At 34.4% G+C, this 20,642-nt stretch overlaps 1 protein-coding gene and 1 long non-coding RNA gene across 8 annotated transcripts in view; one reads left to right on the top strand and one right to left on the bottom strand.

The window, feature by feature from the left end:
- The window catches only part of LOC126752951 (uncharacterized), a 241,550-nt gene that overhangs the window by 187,182 nt on the left and 33,726 nt on the right, over positions 1-20,642 (top strand). For 4 of the 5 annotated variants that reach the window (XR_007666070.1, XR_007666067.1, XR_007666069.1 and 1 more), the window contains one exon: positions 12,009-12,084. The exons of the other annotated variant lie outside the window; for it this stretch is intronic. This is a non-coding gene — a long non-coding RNA (uncharacterized LOC126752951). The remainder of the gene's footprint in view (positions 1-12,008; positions 12,085-20,642) is intronic. 5 annotated transcript variants of the gene reach the window in all.
- Positions 1-20,642, bottom strand: part of LOC126752944 (receptor-type tyrosine-protein phosphatase N2) — a 173,062-nt gene that overhangs the window by 141,741 nt on the left and 10,679 nt on the right. For 2 of the 3 annotated variants that reach the window (XR_007666065.1, XM_050463993.1), the window contains exon 1: positions 9,018-9,452. The exons of the other annotated variant lie outside the window; for it this stretch is intronic. Coding sequence is in view for 1 of the 2 variants with exons in the window: in XM_050463993.1 (XP_050319950.1) it covers positions 9,018-9,078 (61 nt within the window). In the remaining variant the exon portion in view is untranslated. Of the gene's footprint in view, positions 1-9,017; positions 9,453-20,642 lie in introns of those variants that run through there. 3 annotated transcript variants of the gene reach the window in all.

The following is a 20,642-nucleotide window of genomic DNA, read 5'->3' as shown; positions in this document are numbered from 1 at the left end:
AATAAAAATACCGCAAGACTTTTTTGACAACCCATTATGTTCCAAAGAAGGGTTAGCTAATCTAAGTAAGTTTATTTTTGCACAGCGTTTCGGCGCTCAACAAGTGCATTGGTTTATGAAAGAATTCTGGTCAATAAGCATGAAAAGTGTAAAGCTTATGGAGGGCGATTTTGCTACTTCGGTGAGAAAACAAAAATTCTCAAAATGTTCATTCACTGCTAGTTCAGGCAGCTTTAATCATTAATATTGAACTTTTTTTATCGTACCGCTGCCTTATTTTCTTTCAAACGTTTTTGTCCTCATTAACCTATTTTGTTTTTTAACCTCTCTTTCTCTCCTTAACTAATACTGAGCTATTGTAGCCATCAAAATATTATAATCATCCAAGCGTAGTTCCTGCTATACAATTAATTCAACCTGACCCGATTTGTCGCTGCTCCACTGTTTCTTATTAAACTTGTCAAAGTTTATAAATACTGTCTCCACGTGTTAGGACTAATCTTCTTCTCTCTTCTGATCCTTTTTATTATGGAACATTTATTCCAATAACTACAAAGGGACTTAAAATCCACTGGAAGCACCGAAACACGTGGCCTATGCAAAATGCTCTATACAAATGAGTATTTGTCTGTATTACAGTACAGAAATTTATGTACGATTTTCTTCCCTAATCCATAAAGGTTAATTTGAAAAGAAAATAAAATGGCAATGGTCGGCAAAATCCCTTAATGATTTGTAAGCCATTATTTGCTACCTTTTTCAGCTTAGCTCTAGGTATATACATACCATACTATATATACAGCTATGTTATGTATAGTATACGCAATGGTATGGAATATATTTTCTTACAAATCTATTACAAGCCATTTCGTTGTAATTTGCTACCGACACAGGTCATTTCACTGTAGCAAATTACACATCAAACGCAAGCATACATACAGGCGCACGACCCCACAAACCTCGCACTCAACATGTTTAAAGACCTCAGCGACCCAACGGGCTTTTGTTTGCGCAAGGTAACGTGCTCATACATACATACAAACACATACAAAAGCATAAATACTGCTGCCGCCACACCTGCTGGCACATAAACCAACCTACCTTTACATATACACATACACATATTATTATATAAAAAATGTTGTGCAGCTTTGGTTTTCGTGCTGTTTTCATGTCAGCGTGTGTATGTGTGTGTATTGAAAAGTAATCACCGCGATGGCGTGAATGAATTAAAAATCAATGGAGAATTTGCAACAAAAAAAACGACGACGCTGCTGACAAAACTTTAATTAACTGACAAATGTGTGGGGTAAGCAAAGAGCACGGTGGTAGACAGCTGCAAGTGGGGCGACTAATCGGCGACAGGATTAACAAATGTTCGTTAAGTGTTCGAAATTTATTAGAAACTGAAGGAATTTTAAGGTGGAAAATTACCGTAATGACTGCATTGTTTCGACGCGTGGGCGTAAGTAGGCGAAAGTGCTGAATTCTTACATTAGCAGCGGGAAGCCTAAGCTTTAAATTTTCGATTAACCGATATAAAATGGGTACTAAATAGTTATAAGAATGAAAATTTTAACTGCTCTAAGTTTTAGCACTGAAAGCAGGTCTAAAAGTCTTTAGTAGTCGTTGTGTTCGCATAATCGAAACTTCTAATCCAAATGAATTTCATTCATAAGCTGGTTGAGAATTTTATTGTAGCTTACATAATTGTATGTCAAGTGTTAAGCGGAAATTAATGAAACGTATATTTACTTTTCTGGAAGCTTTAAAGCAGCTCTGATTCATATATTATAACAATGTCTAAAAACACTAGAAATATATTCATTACAATATCACATCATTCAAGAAAGTATATGTATGTGTGTGATCTATTTCGAGGTTCCCTAACTAATATTTGGCTCGAAAACGTCGAAACTTCTTGGAACTTGGAAGAGCCCATAGAGCGAAGCCATGTCGCTTGGAAAGGGCGAGCGGCTTCAGTTCTTGTACAAACTGTATTTTGTACGCTTTCAATTTAAGATCTCAACGTAAAATGTGCCCAGTTCTTCCATACGTCAGTCTGAATTGATACAAACGGCGCCGAATTGCCCCTCCACGCCCTTCGTGTAGACTGTCATCTTCGGCTAATATACTTTCTTCACTGCGTGCTGGTCGTGGTCTATTCTACCTTTCAGTTTTATCCTCAGATATTTGTCTATTCATGTTTTACTTCTACTAAGCAATGAAATGATATATTTCGTAAATAATAATAAAAAATGCTGCCTACATTTAGGCGCCAATAAAAACTACTCCATTACAACTCTTGGCTATTAGTTTGATCTATTTTTCCGCACGAAACTTTTGATTTTTAAGACTTCTTAGACAGAAATATTTCAAAGCAAAACATATTGCATACACTTAAGCGCCTAGTAAAAATTTTCCATTCCATGCAGTTATTTTCTAGGTATTTTTTGAGCGTTTTGTTTTTTGTTAAACGAAACTTTAGTTATTTATTATAGATTTATTTAGTATTCCATTCAGATTATGTTGCGTAACTTTACTGAACACTCTTCGATCGCTTTTCGATCGGTAAGATTGAACATACGGATGACAGACTGTTTGAGGTGAGAATTTTCTCAACACTTGCGTTCCGAATATCTCGCCTTTGCCATTTTAAAGCAAAAATACCTCGGATCTCATACTTCTAGATATCCAGATGAAATAGCGGAAAAGAGAGAAAATACCTTAACAGATTTGTGATAGACACAGAACACCTGATATCAAGCAGTTTTTCACCTGATATATTCAGTCTAAAGCATTCTGCCGAATACATGTGGAGGGACCATCTATCAAATCTAATGTACAACTTTTAGACGCCAAAATAAATATTTTTCATTCAGGTATATTTTTGTGATTCAAAAAAAACAGTTGTATACAGTCTAAATGTGATCCCTACGCCATGTAGACGGACCAGCTTTCAAACCTAACCTACACCAGCATACTTTTAGGAGCCAAAATAAATATTTTGAAAATTCAGTTAGACTTTTGGTTATAAATAGCCGTATTAAAATCCGATAATATAGTTTTCGGCTTTAAGCATACCAAGAACCATCCTTATTAAGGCATTTTTTTATATTTATAACTCAACTCAATTAAAAAGCCTATTTCCATGCATCAGTTCAAATTCCCAGGTTGCTGTAATAGATGGGAATAAACTTTCATTTATCAGGAGTTGTGTCAAGAAACTGAATTTTGATAAAATATATATCAGATTAATATTTTTCCTAGAATCAATGTCTTTTCTATTCCTACTTCAGGCAAATCTATATACTTTTTGGTTAAAGTAACGGTTTGCAGTAGCGATTCTAATCCTTTTCCATATATAAATTTAATTCTTACTGGCTACACACAGACGACCGCCTTGAAAAACGAAGTTCACTTCGCCCTGGTCTTCACCCAAACCACAGTTATAGGGATCAAAATTGTTATTAATTCTGATAGTGATCCCCATATGTGCCTTAACAAAGAGTATATATGACTTTGACTATTCCATATAGGACCCCACCATATTTCTCATGATGACTTGATGATATATTTTCTCTTGTAAAATACCCAAGCAGAAGAATATAAGGTGATAGAAATAACATTAGGTATCATTTTAAATTTAGCGCGGACCGAAGCTATTAAACTTTCGTTGATCCCACGTACTCGACGAGTATTTATTTTTATTTATCGCAATTTTATCCAGATTTTTAGTATAAAAATAGTTTTTAATCGGACTGCAATAATTTCTTTCCTGACCTCAAACGTTTTTCAATATTAATCGTGCAGTTTTTTGCATTTCCAATTTCTCTCATATCATTTGATGCTCTCCCAACCGACATGTCAATCACTTGGTCATTCATATATTATTGCCATGCAATTTAAAATCAATAAAATTCAGCACTCTTCAGCTCAGCTTTTTTTCTGCATTTGTTTAACTGTTTGTCATTTTGAGTTTTCGCTTACAGTTACAAACACAGACATACACACACATGTATGTGACATTGGCGTGTTTGTGTGGCGCACGTTATTATTTAATCCCTTTGTGGCGTACAACAACAAACATCAATATACCTTCGCCAATATACCCGCAATGGGTTATTGAATGACGCTTCAGAAAAGTTTGTAATAAAAAAAATGAAATAATCAAAATGGCGAAAAGCAAATTGAAAAGTGCTCGTAAAAATTGCGATCACGTTCATAGCAATCAAGCCAACACAATGAACTGGAAGCTTGCCGTGTGCGCAATATGAACTCAATCACCACTACAAGTGCATATCAATTGCATATATGTATGTACGTACATGTAGGCCAACAACATATATGTATATACATATATATATATATGTATGCTTGTAAATAAAATGTTGGAAAGATTAGAAAAAAGTCGAAAAAATGCAAATAAATGGAAAACTTGCCGAAGCAAATGGCCGGGCAGGTGTTGAGCCTGACACGCCAAATAAATGGCTCGTATGGCGTGCAATTTTTCAATTGTCAGTCGCACTTCCACTCTTACACGCTTTGCACATTTTTTTAGCGCCACTTTTTTGCATTTTCTTTTGGCACAACGGTGATTCAAATGCTGCTTGAAATTTGAATTCGATTACGAATAAATTGTTTTATTTAAAGTTTGCGAATGAGACCGACGACGACTGTTGTCGACAGTTTAGAAATGGAAATATGGCGAATAAGGGAAATTAGCATTTCATGTACAAATTAGTTAAAATTGTTTTTGTTTTTGGTTTTTGTTGGGAATATTTAATTTATGCTAAATTATGAAATTAGAAGTCGCTTTCGTGCTTAATAATATGCATGCATAATAGATCAGAGTCAATAAGGACTAATGGGACTAATACGAAGATGATACAAATTAGACACTCTGAAGCTTTTTAGCGTCCTTAAAATAGATTATTAATAACTTTTCTAAATTTTAGAAATGTAAGGTGGTGACGTGTAATTTTAATGGGCACACCTGGTGTGAAATTATAATAAAAAACAAAAATTGTTTATTTTCTTATAGTTGGGCAAGATATATATGTATATTTAAGCTTCCACTGTCCAATATATTCAATATTCTAACCATTTTTTAACCAAAACACACATTTTGTTTCAATATGATTGGTTTCTATATATCGTTTTTAATTCACTTTTCAACTTACGAAAAGTGATGTTATGTTGTTTTGCAGTTTGGGTGACGATATATACCTTGAATATAATATATATTGAAATATAACCATTCAGTTTGTTGTGTTATACATATTATTCACACGATTTTTTGTTTTAGGATAAAAATTTTCCTAATTGTATGCAGTGATTGCTCGAACAGCAGGTTTCAGATCCGATCACTATCAAAATTTTCTGCGTTTTGGCAGGCCAAAAACGATCAAAATCCAATAAAATTTGCATTTTTTTTTTTGAAAAACTGCCCTTTTCTCAATTTTTGATTTTTTTCGACCGTAAGTGATTTTACGCACAATATATTTTAGTGAAAATTTTATTAAGGGGTTCCATGGGTTTCCTTGTATTTTATTAGAATTTTTTTATTGTTACAAACTTACACTATTAACAAAGAAATTCTGAAATTTTTGAAAAAAACTATTTTAAAATCGGCTATTGCGACGCCATTTGAAAATTTCAGTTAAAATTTAACTCCCTCCACATAATGCAAAAATGGTTGAAATCGGAAGAAATCCCCGTCAACTCCCCATATAATGATACTGTCAAAAACACTAAATGTGCCATTGCAATCGGACAACAACCACGCCTATTTCCCATATAGTACAATTTATGTAATTAATTCTTTCATTTCGAGCACATTCGAGCATTTCATTTTCGAGCACATAAATCAATAAGCAATTAATATAACGGATAAAAGTTTGCACCAATAATACCTTTAGCGTATGTATAAGCAAAAATGGTTCAAATCCAACAACAACTGTTGAAGCCTCTTGGCACCGAATATTTGGTTCCCAGTACCTTTAGTTGAGTTTTGACCGAAAATATCCTTCAATGTGTGAGATATGCAATAGAAATTCAGACGGAATCCTTTTCTTGCAGCAGTAATTCTGTGTATCCAAAAAGGGTGGAATCGGGTAAATAGTTGCCTAATCCGCCTTATACCTAATATGTGACCTGGTCTACGGAAAAGGGGGCTTAGGTGTCAAAAAATCAATTTTCATTTTTTAGTTGATTCGGATGTTGTTTATTTTTAACAGCTGTTTCCCAGAAAACTAGTTTTCGCACGTTAGCTCCCTTTTCGTAGACCAGATCACATATAAAGATTTTCGAACTTCCTGACTTTTTGCTGGATATATCGGTCAATATATGAGTTATCCTAATTAAAGTTACAGAGGTTGTTTTACTAATAACAGCGTATCTTTGTTCCGAAAATAGACAAAGTTGGATGAAAACTTGGCCTAGCCCCCATATAATTAAAATCAGGAATTTCAAACATCCGGCTGACCATATGATTGGTGATTGTATGAGAGGTACTTTATGAAACCCAGGAAACATTTTTTTAGTATGTGGTATTGTAAAAAATATATAAAATTTAATTTTGAATTATCTATGGTTCTTGCACATGTCCTTTTATTCCCCTGCCTTATCAAACAATATTGCTACAAATAGCCTCGAAATTGCAACTTTCAAATTTCCATTGCTTCCGAATACAGGATGCTGATTAATCTTTTAAAAGCTTTTAGCATCAACTGACGGCATCTTATGCCTACATCTTAAAAACCACATTTCTTCTTCCTCAAAGATGTCCTTATAAAGATTTAGGAACGATGCAGTGTTGTACATAACCATTTCATTGTTTGTTTCGAAAGAAATGTTTAATGGTGTCGTCATACCACAATCCGCACCAAACGGTAAACCTTTTGGAATTGCAATTGCATTCACTCAGCAACACTAGGATTTGAGTCACTGCAATAGCAAGAATTTTGTTTGTTAACCAGGCCATTACGCCAAAAAACAAAATTGTTGCTAATCAGGAATTCAGCCAGAAATGGGCCTTATCTGAGAAGATGATTTTCCGCTGAACGTGAGTTTGTGAATTTTTCGGAGAACGTGAATTTGCGTAATAATCTTGAGCGATTTGCAAGCGTTGTATCAAAGTGAAACGTAATTTGATGAAATGATAAATTTTACTGAATATACTGTACGTTCAAAATCCCATCAGTCCTATTGGCAGACACTATATATACTGCACTTTACTGTACACTGTATACAAATTCATTTAAGAAGTAGTTTTCATTTATCTCCTAATAGCGGATAAACTTCATTGATGAGGTTCAAGTATTTATCGACGGCGGAATACATGAGAGTGAAAAAGACAACTTAGAGGATTGCTTAATGTTAGAAAGTAGTCGAGTGGTCGCTTCATATTCAAATTTCAGAATGGTTTTGTAGATACGCAAATACCGCTTGGGTTATGTCTAGAGTTACTGCATATAAATTTATAAGTCTCTTCGACGAAATTTTTATTATTTTTTGTTGTTTTGTAGAACAACTCTATACTATCAACTGACCCGGAGTGACAACAAAATATATGTTAACGTAATTTAATACAAATCTTTGTAATCGCCTTAAAATAGGCTTCTGTGGTCACAAGCAAGCCGAAATTTAATCCAATTTTTCATTCACATAAATTTCGACTGTGATGGCCTTCAGCTTTCATCGAGTCTTAGGTTTTTCGGTATATGATCCATCTGTGGATGTACTTCTTCGTTTTTCGACATTATAATGACAATTCTAAGGCTATTCGACGAGTTAATTTTGTTTTTGAAAAAGTAGTCTATAACATCAACTGATCAAATATGAACCGGACTGATAAAAAATATATTTTAAGGTAATACAAATCTTTGTTATTGCCTTAAAATAGGCCACTGAGCCAATACAAGCATGCTAACGCTGAATACAATTTATCAATCACATAAAACTCGACTGGGATGGCCTGCAGTGACTTCAGCGAGTTTTGGGTTTTTCGGTTCTAATTTTTAGAGCGCCAGTCGCTGGATTGTTGAACAGCTTTGATTAAGCATTAGTCACTAATTGACATGTGGAAATTAAGCTTTACACATATAAAAGTAAAGTGTAAAATTTGTTCAGGTGGTATATGTATATGATCCTTCTGTAGATATACTACCTCGTTTCTCAACATTATAATGATATTTGAGTGTACACATAGTACCAAAATTAAGAAAATCACACGATTATCCACAACATATTTCACACATATTTCAACCACTTTTTCATAGATAAATTATGAGATAACAATGCCGTTAAAGTAAAATTATTTCAATTGGCATTACTCACTATTTTCGCACTTATTAAATATTATCTATATTTAATAACTTTTTATCATTATCGCCAGCATATTTGAATATGTATATTAATGAATTTCTAAGCACTTGGCTAACAGCAGCGCGCCCCCATTATGGCATATGTTAGCTTTATGGCCAGTTTTCGACAGATAATAGCCATAAATCAGATATTGAAAAAAAAAACACATTTTCACATAATTACGCCACAGTTAGCAATAATTTCATCGTTTTACTAGGCAACTAATTAACTTTCGTTTAACGATTTCATATTTATGAGCTTCACTCACCAGGCAACTGCCATAAACTGCAGTAAACTGTTTTATCGAGGCGCAAACAAATTTTATCAGCATTTTATGTGGGCCTCCATTTCAACAGGTCGCACACAGCTTGTGATCCACATACATGCCTATATATATACACTACATACATATATGTGTATATATAGAGAATATTACACCGACACGGCATTACTTGACACCTCATCAGACTGATGGCGCTTCTCATAACTTCAAGTATGTGCTCAGCCAAGAACAATGAGGTCCTTAGGCAAGACAGCGCACAGCGCTGACTACTTTTAAGTTTTCTTTTATTTTCAAAATAAAGCAATGACAGATCACACACACACCCAGCTTTACCTATATGTATATACATATGTACATATGTACTTACCATTCAACAGCTGCTGCCTCATTACGGCTAAGTTGGCGATAAGCGTTTTGCATATTGTCATACAGTGATGCTGGCACAAAAGCTGCCATATGTTGGCGACTTGTGTGAAATGTCGAGTGAAAATTTCTATGCCAACATTGAAAACCAGCAGCAACAGCAACAACAACAGCAATAGTTAACTTTATTGTAGACAATGCAGATAGTCAACAAGTTTCTCGTGCAAAATATGAAATTCCTTTCCGGACCGCCAGCGTGCTTTCGTTTGTTACCGTGTTATATTGAATGCTGCGTGCAAAGTTACTGGTTACTTTCACTTGACTGAGGATTTTATACAAATTTTTTGTGCTACTACTATGTTAGGATACTTGCACCTATTTAACCGCTCAACTCGAACGTTTAGTCTGCGCTCACCAGGTCGAACTGATGCAAAGCATCAGGTTGTGGTCGCAATGAAGCTGTTCAGCAGCACGCACTAACACACGACAGGCCGACACGAATCGCAACGACGAAAAGCCGACGAAGCAGCACGACTAGTGAGAGTTTCACTGGTAGGGATGGCCAAGGAGTTGTGATTCGTTGCATGGGTATTCGGGTAGGAGGCAGCCACGAAAGCGTTGAGCGTAGGTAGTGCAGAGCGCGCAGACGCAGCAAAACCGTTGAGTGACAACGGTAATGTGGCGAATGCGAGTCATGGCAATCACAAGTAGTGGGGTTGGTACTCAGATTTGTCTACATATACTGTATGTAGATACACATACAATAAATGAGTGTGAAATAAATGTATATATGTGGTTGAAAAGCTTCAAACAGCTGTTTGTTTAAGAAAGCTTTGAGCAAAAGCTTTAACGAGATAGCAACAGGAGGCCTTTCGTTAGTAGACATATTATATATTATAAGTATAATACTTGTAGATAGAGCATATGTATTTTGTGTAATTTTGTGAAGTTTATAAAGCTCGTAAACCGTTTGCCTTTAGGAGCTTTTAATAAAGCTTTCAAGCAAACAGGTGGAGCTTTAAAGTTGTGACTTTGAGCTTCTTACGGCGACTGAGTGTAGCTTGACGTCCACTTTGAAGTATTTTACCCACCACTTAAGTAAGGTAGAATAACACACAATTTTGTGTCGCTATGGTGAAATTAAGTTTAAGTACAAAATATAGATGACGTTTGAGTATAATAAACCGGTTAGTGATGTTATTTTCTGCTCAGTTTGGTTCTTTTATAATGTATAAACTTAAATATTTTGTAGATGCCAATGATTAGCTTTTGAAAATCTTTGTTTTCTAGAGTAAAGCTTATACTACAAAAAGAATAAAGGTATGACTTTTGAAAAACTCTTTTGTAACCCTTAAAGTTTTCTTTAAACTACGTTTTAGGTAGGAATGGAAACTTTTTAAAAGCTTCAATCATAAAATTTTTTCTTAGGCCCCTGTGGGCAAAAAAAAGTAAGACTTTTCAACTTAGATTTCTCAGGAAAACTCATTCGCCGAAATATTTTTCTCTAGGTTGATATGAATATCAGTGGCATCTGTGCCAAAAGTTACATCAAGCCGAAGCCGTAAAAACCAAGGCAAAGTAGATCAAAAATCAATTATGTTATATTGACAGTTTTTTTCGATTATTGATGTGTGGTGCACTCCGAATTCCTTCCGACCGGCCAAACTGTCAACAAGAAATACTATTTGAGTGTTATGCGTCGTTTGTCAAAGCTATTCGTAAAAGGAAGCCGGAATTCGCCGAATTTGTGTGACTTTTGGCTATTCAGCAAACTGAAACGACCGGTTCGGGGAAATCGTGTTGAGCCAATTGAAGAGATTAAACGTGAATCGCTACGCACATTGAAGGCTATAGCGGAAATTGACTTTAACAACTGTTTCGGAGATTGAAAAAAAAACGTTCACACAGGTGTATTGAGGCTAAGAGGAATTATTTTGAATGGAACGACATAGATTTTATAGAATATTTATTTATTTTTATATTTATTAATTTTTAAGTAATAAGTATGAACGGGGCTTTTTAAGAGCTTCACTCAAAGATGGAAATTTTTAGCAAATGATATTTAAACCTCGAAGTTATTGAATGTTAAAGTTTTGTCCCATTGTTTATGCCAAGTGGGATTACGACTAATTTTTATAGATAATTTTACATTTTTCTCGCCAATTTATAAACATTTTAGAAATGAAGAACTATTCCATTTATCCATTCTTCTATCATATGTGTTAGTTCCAATTTCTCATTTATTTTTGAATTTCCTGGAAAGTCAGTCGTGAGACCAGCTGCGATTGAGGAAGATTTGGTTTAAATTTAAAGTTTGCGGAACCTATAATGATCCAAATATCCTTTGGAAACTGCATAACACAGTTTTCGTAACCTGTTCGAAGTTTGGGAAAAAATTTTGAGGCTTAGAAGATTAACCTGTAACTTTTAAAATAGAAAAGGTTGTGAATTTCACCGAAATTATTAAGAGGGGCTCTGCCGAATTCAATTATATAGCATGATTCGGATGTATTTCAGTGGTAGGTCAGCGATAAAATATGTGAGTTTAGAAGAGTAAAACTACGATGGAGTACTTGATCTTAATACTATTTCATAAAAGAGACAAATACCCTATTCAGTTAACATGTATGTACATATATGCGAACACAATATAATTTTTTTTTTTAATTAGTCTAATAAAATATTTCAAATTATTTTCAAATTTCAAAGGCATACAATTTTTAAGTTTCTCTGAAATATTATGTTGATATAAAGTTTTGAATTGAGAAATATTATTATTATAATTTTAATAACTTTTTGCCTTTGTTTTTTTTTTGTTTTTTGATTATTGTTTTTCCATTATTTAATGACAACTTACAAATGAAAAAAATATCTCACCACAACTATGTTTTTAAACATTTTGCCTCTAACATTTAATGATAAACATTGCAATACATATAGTTAAAACATTTACGTCGTAATTCAACCTACACTCTCCTTGTTACTCTCTTTCTAGGCGCTAACACCTACGTGAATGCTTGCATTGTTGCCATTTACTGTACCATGTTTTATACGTACGTCAGTCGTCTGAGGTGAGTATGGCTAATGCCAGTGAAATTTATCCATTACGCTCTCGCTAAATTTTACTACTCAAATTGTTTGCTGCAAAGTGCTACTTTGACTGCCTCACGCTCACACGCAGCTCAGCGCCCACATTTCACCACGTGTATGCTTGAATTTTCATATTTTGGTTTATAGTATATGCATAATGAGACTTTCGCTTTCATACGCCTTTTAGTTTCGTTACGCTCTTTGGCCAAAATATCAAAATATTCGCCAAATCTCTCTCAATTCCAGCCACTTTCACATATACATATACATATATATAAGTAAGTAACAGTCTACATATGATTTGTGCTGGTTTTTATTTTCTTTTCTTCAACTTGGTTTTCTGTGCGTAAATGGCCGCCAACAGTTGCCGCTTGGCAGCTAAAAATAGCTGTCACTTCCATTATTTTTCACCGAGACGCAAATCGCTTTGTGGGCGCTTTGAAAGTTGATCTGCCGCTGGCTTAACTTATGCATGTGATTGTTTGATGAAAATCATTACACTTGTTTCAATTCAGGAAAGCAAACTTTTATGTGCACCCACTTACGGCGGTGAGTTGACTGTTGCCTGCCGTGCCACGTGGCGTATACGCAACGTTATTAATCAATGTATTTCAGAATTTTAAGACATGCTGATGTTTGACACAGGAAACTACTATTGTAGTTGGCAAACAAAGTTTACCCGTCAATGCTCATAACCAGTTCCTATTAATATCTAAAATGTATTTTTTCTCTGGTTTTTGTATTAGCTTTAAAAGGCTGCACGTGTCATTTCAGCCACCTAACATAGAAAGGTATTTGCTTCAGTCAAACAATAAGATAAATTTAGATAGAAATGTGACAGGTTTTAAAATTTATGAAATTTTTTATATTAAATTGCACCGTTCCGCGAAAATAGAGTTTATTTTTGGATAATTCTTTGGGTATACGGCAGCGTCATTCATTTTAATTGAATTAAGTTCTAAAATCCGGAAAACCCATCGAGGTAATAGTCCTTAATCGGGTATAAAGTCTTTCTTTCGGTTAGTTAAACACGATTTTCGTATGAATGGACCTTTAATTCGTGGTGTTATTATAGGATATTTCGAAGTTCGCTTGATTTGCAGAACAATGTTGAGGGAAGCTTTGTTTATTGCATACCTCTCTTCATTTTAGTGCTAAATACCTTTAACTACCTATATTTAATAACTTTTACTAAACATTTACGTGCCATTCATTAATATTGAGTTCTAATTTATTTTAAATTACTTTTTTATTACTCCTCAATTACTTTTTAATTACTTTTTGCCTATATTTCATAACTCCAACTAGGCATGTCATACAATAAAATTTAATTTCCATTACTTTTCAATTACTTATTAATTACTCTCTGAATGCTTTGCAATTACTTTTTAAATACTTTCTAATTACTAACAATTACTTTACACTTATTCGAAAATTTAAATTTTTTCCATTACTTTTTAATTACTTTATAATTACTTACTTATTACTTTTCAATTATTTTTTAGTTACTTTCTAATACCTATCGAATTACTTTATAAATGCTTTGAGCCTACATTTTAAGACTTCAACTAGGCTCAATCGGTTTTTAATTATTCTCTGAATACATTGCAATTAATTTTTTATTACTTTATAATTACTAACTAATTGCTTTACATTTATTCGCTATCAAATGATCGTTTAGCTCTTTGAAAATTAAAATTTAGTTACCATTACTTCTCAATTACTTTTTCATTACTATCTAATTCCTTTCAATTATTTTATAATTACCTTCTAATACCTATCAAATTACTTTTCAAATACTTTATAATTGCTTTCTGCCTACATTTAAAGACTTCAACTATGTTCAATTACTTTTTAATTACTCTCTGAATACATTGCAAATAATTTTTAATTACTAACTAATTCCTTTACATTCATTCATTATGAAATGATCGTTTATCTTTTCGAAAACTAAAATTTAATTACCATTACTTTTCAATTACTTTTTAATTACTTACTAATAAATATTTAATTTTTTTAAATTATCTTTCAATAATTTTATAATTACTTTCCAATTTCTTAACACTTATTCACTATCAAATGTCCGTTTATCCCTTCGAAAAATATATTCACATTCATTGAAGCATCTCTCCCACCGGGCTTGTCATCAGCCCACATGAAACCTCAATATTTACCAGCAACCTATATATATGTACATACATATATGTACGCATAAATTTGCACATTATTAGAGTGCGAAGCATTAAGTTGTCCGTCGTCCATTGTTGGCTAATGATTTGCAGCGTTTGCATTCGTTTTGTGGCTTAGCATTTATAATGTAATATTAGCCAGCGGCACAACCACTGCCAAAGCCGCAGCCAATCTCAATAACACCAACAATGGCTGGCAGCAACCTCAATATCAAAGTCAACAATCCATCAGCATGTTCGGGTTGGCATGAATGTTATTAATTTTTAAATGTCACAGGCGAGTTCCTGTCGAGCGTTTGGGTAAATATTCGCCTGCGACCGAAGTAATTTTATACGCGTTGAAATGAGCTGCGTGCTGCGAGGGCTGCGGGGGCTAAGGAGTAGCGCATTTGATTGCCTCTTCACTTTTGATTCGCAAATATTTTACTTATTCATGATCTACTTTCTCATCGCAGCAACAACTAGGCAATTTCTCCCGTTTAAAACGTTTTTTTATTTTTTTTTTTTTGCTCATTTTGTGTGGTGACTAAATGTGCGTTTTATAAGCAATCACACTAAGTGGCGTTTAAGTGTATATAATATTATATATGTATATATATACTTATATATATTTATATTTTTATATTTATACATGAGTATTTACTTGATTTCACTTTTCTCAAGTTCTCAAGTTCTTGTATGTATTTGTGAAGTTAGTAATCATTACCATCGGAAACTTTTATTAATGTGAAACGGTGTGAGCCCGAGTCGTGAAATGGTTTTTGATTAATATTATGGATGCATGCGATTGACGTCAGCATGTCCGAAAAGTTGTGAAACGAAAGAATAAAGTTGTTGAAAGTCGGTGGTTGCAGCAGACATCAATTGGGCAATTACTTTATTGAGATTTACTGTGGTGAAAAGCTATAACAGCTCAACTTGAGTTTGAGGAATATCAAAGTAAACGCAAAATGCAGCGATTTTGACGTCTTAAGTTAGATGTTTGACACTTAATACTTACATTTCGATCATTAAAATTCTATAAGTAGAAAACTTTTTAATATAGCTTAAAAGGGATGCATTTTTACCAAAATTCCAATGTGTTCTAAGTTAATATAACTTTGTACTTGCAAGTCAAATTGTATTTTTTCTTCGCGGAGTGTGGATATTGAATAACTTTTAACTTTTATGGATCCCCGTGGATCCGCCCCTGCACCAGGGCCATCCTAAACCAGCTAAACTTAAAAAAATTACGCTATATTCTGCTAAAGTCAGAATTCAATGGACCCTTTCGGGTGAGGATCTCCTCAAAAAGTAAGTGGAGAAGAGATTTAGTCGAGTAGGATGATGCAAACTCCATCTATATCGACGGGTCCAAAATGGACTGCGGAGTCCAGTCGCCTACCAAACTCAATCACCATTTTTTTGTGCGAGCAAAGGTAGAGAACCTCTGTGTCCTATTGAATATACACCCGAGGATAAAGAAAAAATCGCGTGGCCCAAGCTAGGAGCCTCTTTAGACGTAAGCGGATGGAAGTTCATACCATTCCCGCTGGGAGCGATCAAAAGAGAAATTCATACTCACAAATAACAAATAGCTTAGAGCTGACCGAAATAAATAATCAACTGCAAGATAATGAAGCAGATCTGACCCAAGTATGATAAAACTAGAACTAAGAACTTGCTATATAAGGCAGGAATATTATTTATAAACTTACAGCTACCATAACAGGATCCTTTTGAATAACGTGCGCTAAAACTGTGGGTCTGTCCTATAACAATATTTGCCGCAGTTGCAAGCTAGAAAGAAATAAGGAAACCGTTTTCTGATTTCTTTGTGAATACACAGCCATAACACAGACTATACCCAGATTGCTTTGAACACATCACAAAAATCATAACGGATGTAAGTAGTTTCATTGAGTGCACCAAATGGTTTGAGCGTAAAGATGAACGAGATTACAGTGGTCCTAAAATGTCATAAAATGGCACGTCCATCGCGAATTGAACCCAGAGCGGCAGTACTCCTACCTACTTACTCTTCACAGCAACTTTATGTATAACTAAGTCGGGAAATGGCGTTTCTTTCTGGGTATAAGGGTTTAGGTTAAGAGCAGCATTTCTTAGAAAACTGAGGAAGTGGAGTCATTGCAAATGAACCGGAGCATTTCCACATCTACAAAACGGGTTTATTCAAAACTACTTGGATCTACGGGAATATAAGACTATTTTATAACTAAACCTAAATGTATTTCAGAAAATTCTCTGATAACCTGTGGTTGATCTGACAAAAACCAACTGAAATTTGAGTGTATTTGTAAGAGCATTTAAGCTTAGTGTAATCGACTTCCAAAACGCTGCTTTTCAGAGTCGCTGAAGAAATTTGTCCGAAGCGGCTGAATCGATTGACTCGAAATTTTCCTACGAACTACTTAGATATACTATTTGTCAGGTAGTGACCGAGAAATATGATTTTTGATGATCCACTCTAAAATGTAAATTTGTTCACAAAAATGTATTTGGCAACTTTGTCCAAAAAATAATAATTTCCGCACATATCCGTAAATAAAACCAATATTTGTCATTATTACATGACATCAAAAGTAGTGAGATGTAGTTGTTACGCTACAAACCTTTCATTTCATGGTTTTTTTATATTATTAAACCGTTACATGATTTTCATATTAAACGTCATGACTTTCCGCTTTTGTGGGCATACATGTACATATAACTAGAACAAGTGTTCTAAATATCTTTCTGTTGCCTTTTTATTTCATTACAACTTTCTTGTTGTTGCTGGAAAAAATGTGATTTCATCGCAGAACAAGAAAGTGTCACTTTTGTATTGTCATCAACACACTTTTGCACATGACTGTAATAATAGCAAGCCTGTGTACACATTAGGCTTGTGTGGCTTGTGTGGCTTAGAAAGAATAAAACTCATTTAAACTTTTTCAAATAACACAAGCAGTCAGAGCAACAATGTGCAGCTTTTTATAGCTTTGGAAATTTTAAATGAGAATATTTTTATCCACGCAGACACTTTTGTATTAGAAATATGCAGGCGTATCTACGTTTATTTAAATACTCATATATTTGATATCATAAAGAAATCCAATTAGTTTCCAAAAATTAGACTCATAATAAAATTATGTGACCTGGTCTACGAAAAGGGAGCTAACGTGCGAAAACTAGTTTTCTGGGAAACAGCTGTTAACAACTCGAATCCCATCCGAATCAACTAAAAAGTGAAAATTGATTTTTTGACACCTAAGCCCCCTTTCCGTAGACCAGGTCACATATTTAGTTTTGAAATCATTAGAATATTCTATCGGTTAAGAACGTTTTTTATACATTTTTTATATTTCGGTACTTGATAACACTAGTGTTGCAATCTGTCAACTCACAACTTTTTAGTAAAATTTGATATTTTTGATGTTAAAGAGACTCGGAACATTTTGATGTACGAGCGCTATTTATGTTGTTTACAGTAACTTGAAATATTAATTTTTGCCAAAAAATGGCGCGATTATTGTTTACAAATTTTGATGTGGATTATGTCAGCAACAGTGCTTCGATGAACTTACAATTAATTCAATTTTTGGCGATGAAGCTCCGTTAAAGGCTAGTTTTTATTGATGGTATGGTGAATCCAATCGAGGCCGTGGACCACTCCAAGCCGAGTTTCATGGGTGTCGTTCAAAATCAGTTCTTTTTTACTGTGACCAAACTCATATTTTACGATCGTCATGTGACCTATCGTGGGATTGAGGCAACTGCAGAGTTTAGTGGAACCATCATATAGTACATTAAATATTCCATGAACATTAGATTGTAGAAAAAATGTTTTCAAGTGGGATTCCACACAATTTTTCGATCGCACATAAAAGACTCGTGTCGATTGGTCGAGAGAAATGTTTGAAAAAACAAGAAAAAACCTTAACTTCGGATGCTTCGAAGCTAATATACCCTTCAGAGAAGCATTTCTTTTAGTAACTATGTGTTCAGTTTGTATGGAAGCTATATGCTATAGTAATCCAATCTGAACAATTTTTTCGGAGATTATATTATTTTTATGTCAAATGCCAAAGTTTTCCCATACCAGCATTTGATTTCGATCATTCAGTTTGTATGGCAGCTATATGCTATAGTGAGCCGATATGAACAATTTCTTCCGATATTACATTATTTCTATGAACAATAACTCACACCAAATTTTGTGAAGATACGTTGTCAAATGTGAAAGTTTTCCATACAAGAACTTTTTTCCAATCGTTCAGTTTGTATGGCAGCTATATGTTATAGTGATATCGCGATATCGGCAATTCCGACAAATGAGCAGCTTCTTGAAGAGAAAATTACGTTTGCAAAATTTCAAAACTATATCTTAAAAACTGAAGGGCTAGTTCGTATATATACAGACAGACAGACAGACGGACATGGCTAAATCGACTCAGCTCAACATACTGATCATTTATATACATACTATATGGGGTCTCCGACGCTTCCTTCTGGGTGTTACAAACTTCGTGACAAACTTCCTATACCCTGTTCAGGGTATAAAAATACGATAACGATGTTCGAAATACTATACGTCTGCGACAACACAGCCGGTTATAAATCGTGGATTTATACGCATGAGCTTGAAAGTAAAGATCAGTCAACTGCATGTGTGTTTCAAGATGAGACCAAATCCAAAAAAAGTTGTTCTTGCACGAAGCACAAAAAGCAAATGGATGACTGGAACAACTGAATATATCGCAACCATACCACAACAACGCTGAACAATTATTTCTGAGTGGTACACATCTATTTGTTTGCCAGTTGTCTTTCAAGAAATCAAGAAACCAACTTTCGAAGACGGATCACTCCACTCCATGACAATGCGAGCTACCACATGTCGACTGACATAACTGCATTTTTGAGCACTTAAAACATCGATTTGATAAGTGATTCATCGCATGGTCCAGACTTGGTACCGAAAGTTTTCATTTTATTTCCGTACGCATAAAGTAAACTAAGAAGTCATAATTTTTCGGCACCTGAAGAGGAGGTTGATGCGTGTGAAAGGCATGTTTTGGAGATGCCTGAATCAAAGTGCCAAAAGTGCTACTAGAATCGGTTCAACTCATGCAAAAGTATATAGATATTAATAGATAATATTTTGAAAAACTGTAAAGCAATTTTCGATTATTAATATTTGCTTTTGTTCTCTAACCCCGAAATATAAAATGCAACCTACATACCATTATATATTGAAACAACTGCTTAAATAAGCTTAGGGAGTTTAAATTTAAATTTAAAATTTCACGAGTTTGGAGATTTCAATTATCAAAAAGTACTTTTTTATTAGTGCTCCTGAAGTACGAATAAATTTTCAGCTGTATTCATTGACTAACTTGTCTGCAGCAGTCGCTAAGGTTAGACGTGTTCTTATGAGCTTAGTTTCGTTTGTTAAATACTCAGACTTCGTTACTTGTTCGTTAATTCTGGGCCAAAAACAATACTGTAACGATAGCCCAGCACCCACATTCAACATATTTGGCTACGTGCAAACTTTTCCTAATTCCGTCGTTTTAGAAGCATTGATGGCATTTAAAGCGCTTCGCCTAAAAAGCTAAAGGCTATCCCAAAAATCGAGCTTGAGAAGTGTTTCGATGATTGGAAGAAGCGCTGACATAAGTGCATATTATTGAATTGCATCGCTTTTGAAGGCGCTAACATCACTGTAGACAAATTAAAAAAATTTCTATCCAAAAACGAAAATTCTCTTTATGTTTTGAACACACTTCGTATATTGTGAGTATTGTGGCACTATCTGGTCATAAATTTTTTCACTTACAAACTCATACCTTACATACGTATAATGTTTTCATGGTATAAACAACCCATAGCATATTTAAGTCAGACAACTATCAGCCTTATTTTTCAAATGTGTATAAAGGTGTATCCACATTTAGCACCTTATCTCTTATTCCATTATCTTAAAACTTGATCCAATCCCATGTAGCGGTCATCTAGAACCTCTTTGGGTGGTGATAATTATCAATAAAATCACCTAACGGTAACAGGAAATTCAGGAAACGTGCAGTTGGGAAGAGTCGTACCATACAGAAAGGGGTGTTAGGTGAGTTGGTTTCATGGGGCATTCATAGTTTGGTTAGTCGGGGTCGGTACTTCATAAATAGAAGTATAGCCTGCTACAGTATCTGAAACGAAATTGCGCGAGGATCGCTCCAGATTAGTGAAGCAACTCCAACTCTTCTTCTGCCATTGCTGGTGGTTGAACTTCGAGAATGTCATTCACTAGGAGGGAGTCAGAGAAGTTGTTAGCTTCACCGTAAATGACATTCAGTGCTTTTCTGAAGTAA

Source organism: Bactrocera neohumeralis, chromosome 3 (genome assembly GCF_024586455.1).
Source record: "Bactrocera neohumeralis isolate Rockhampton chromosome 3, APGP_CSIRO_Bneo_wtdbg2-racon-allhic-juicebox.fasta_v2, whole genome shotgun sequence".
Taxonomy (NCBI): Eukaryota; Metazoa; Arthropoda; class Insecta; order Diptera; family Tephritidae; genus Bactrocera; species Bactrocera neohumeralis.
This window is presented reverse-complemented; position numbering and strand designations above follow the sequence as displayed.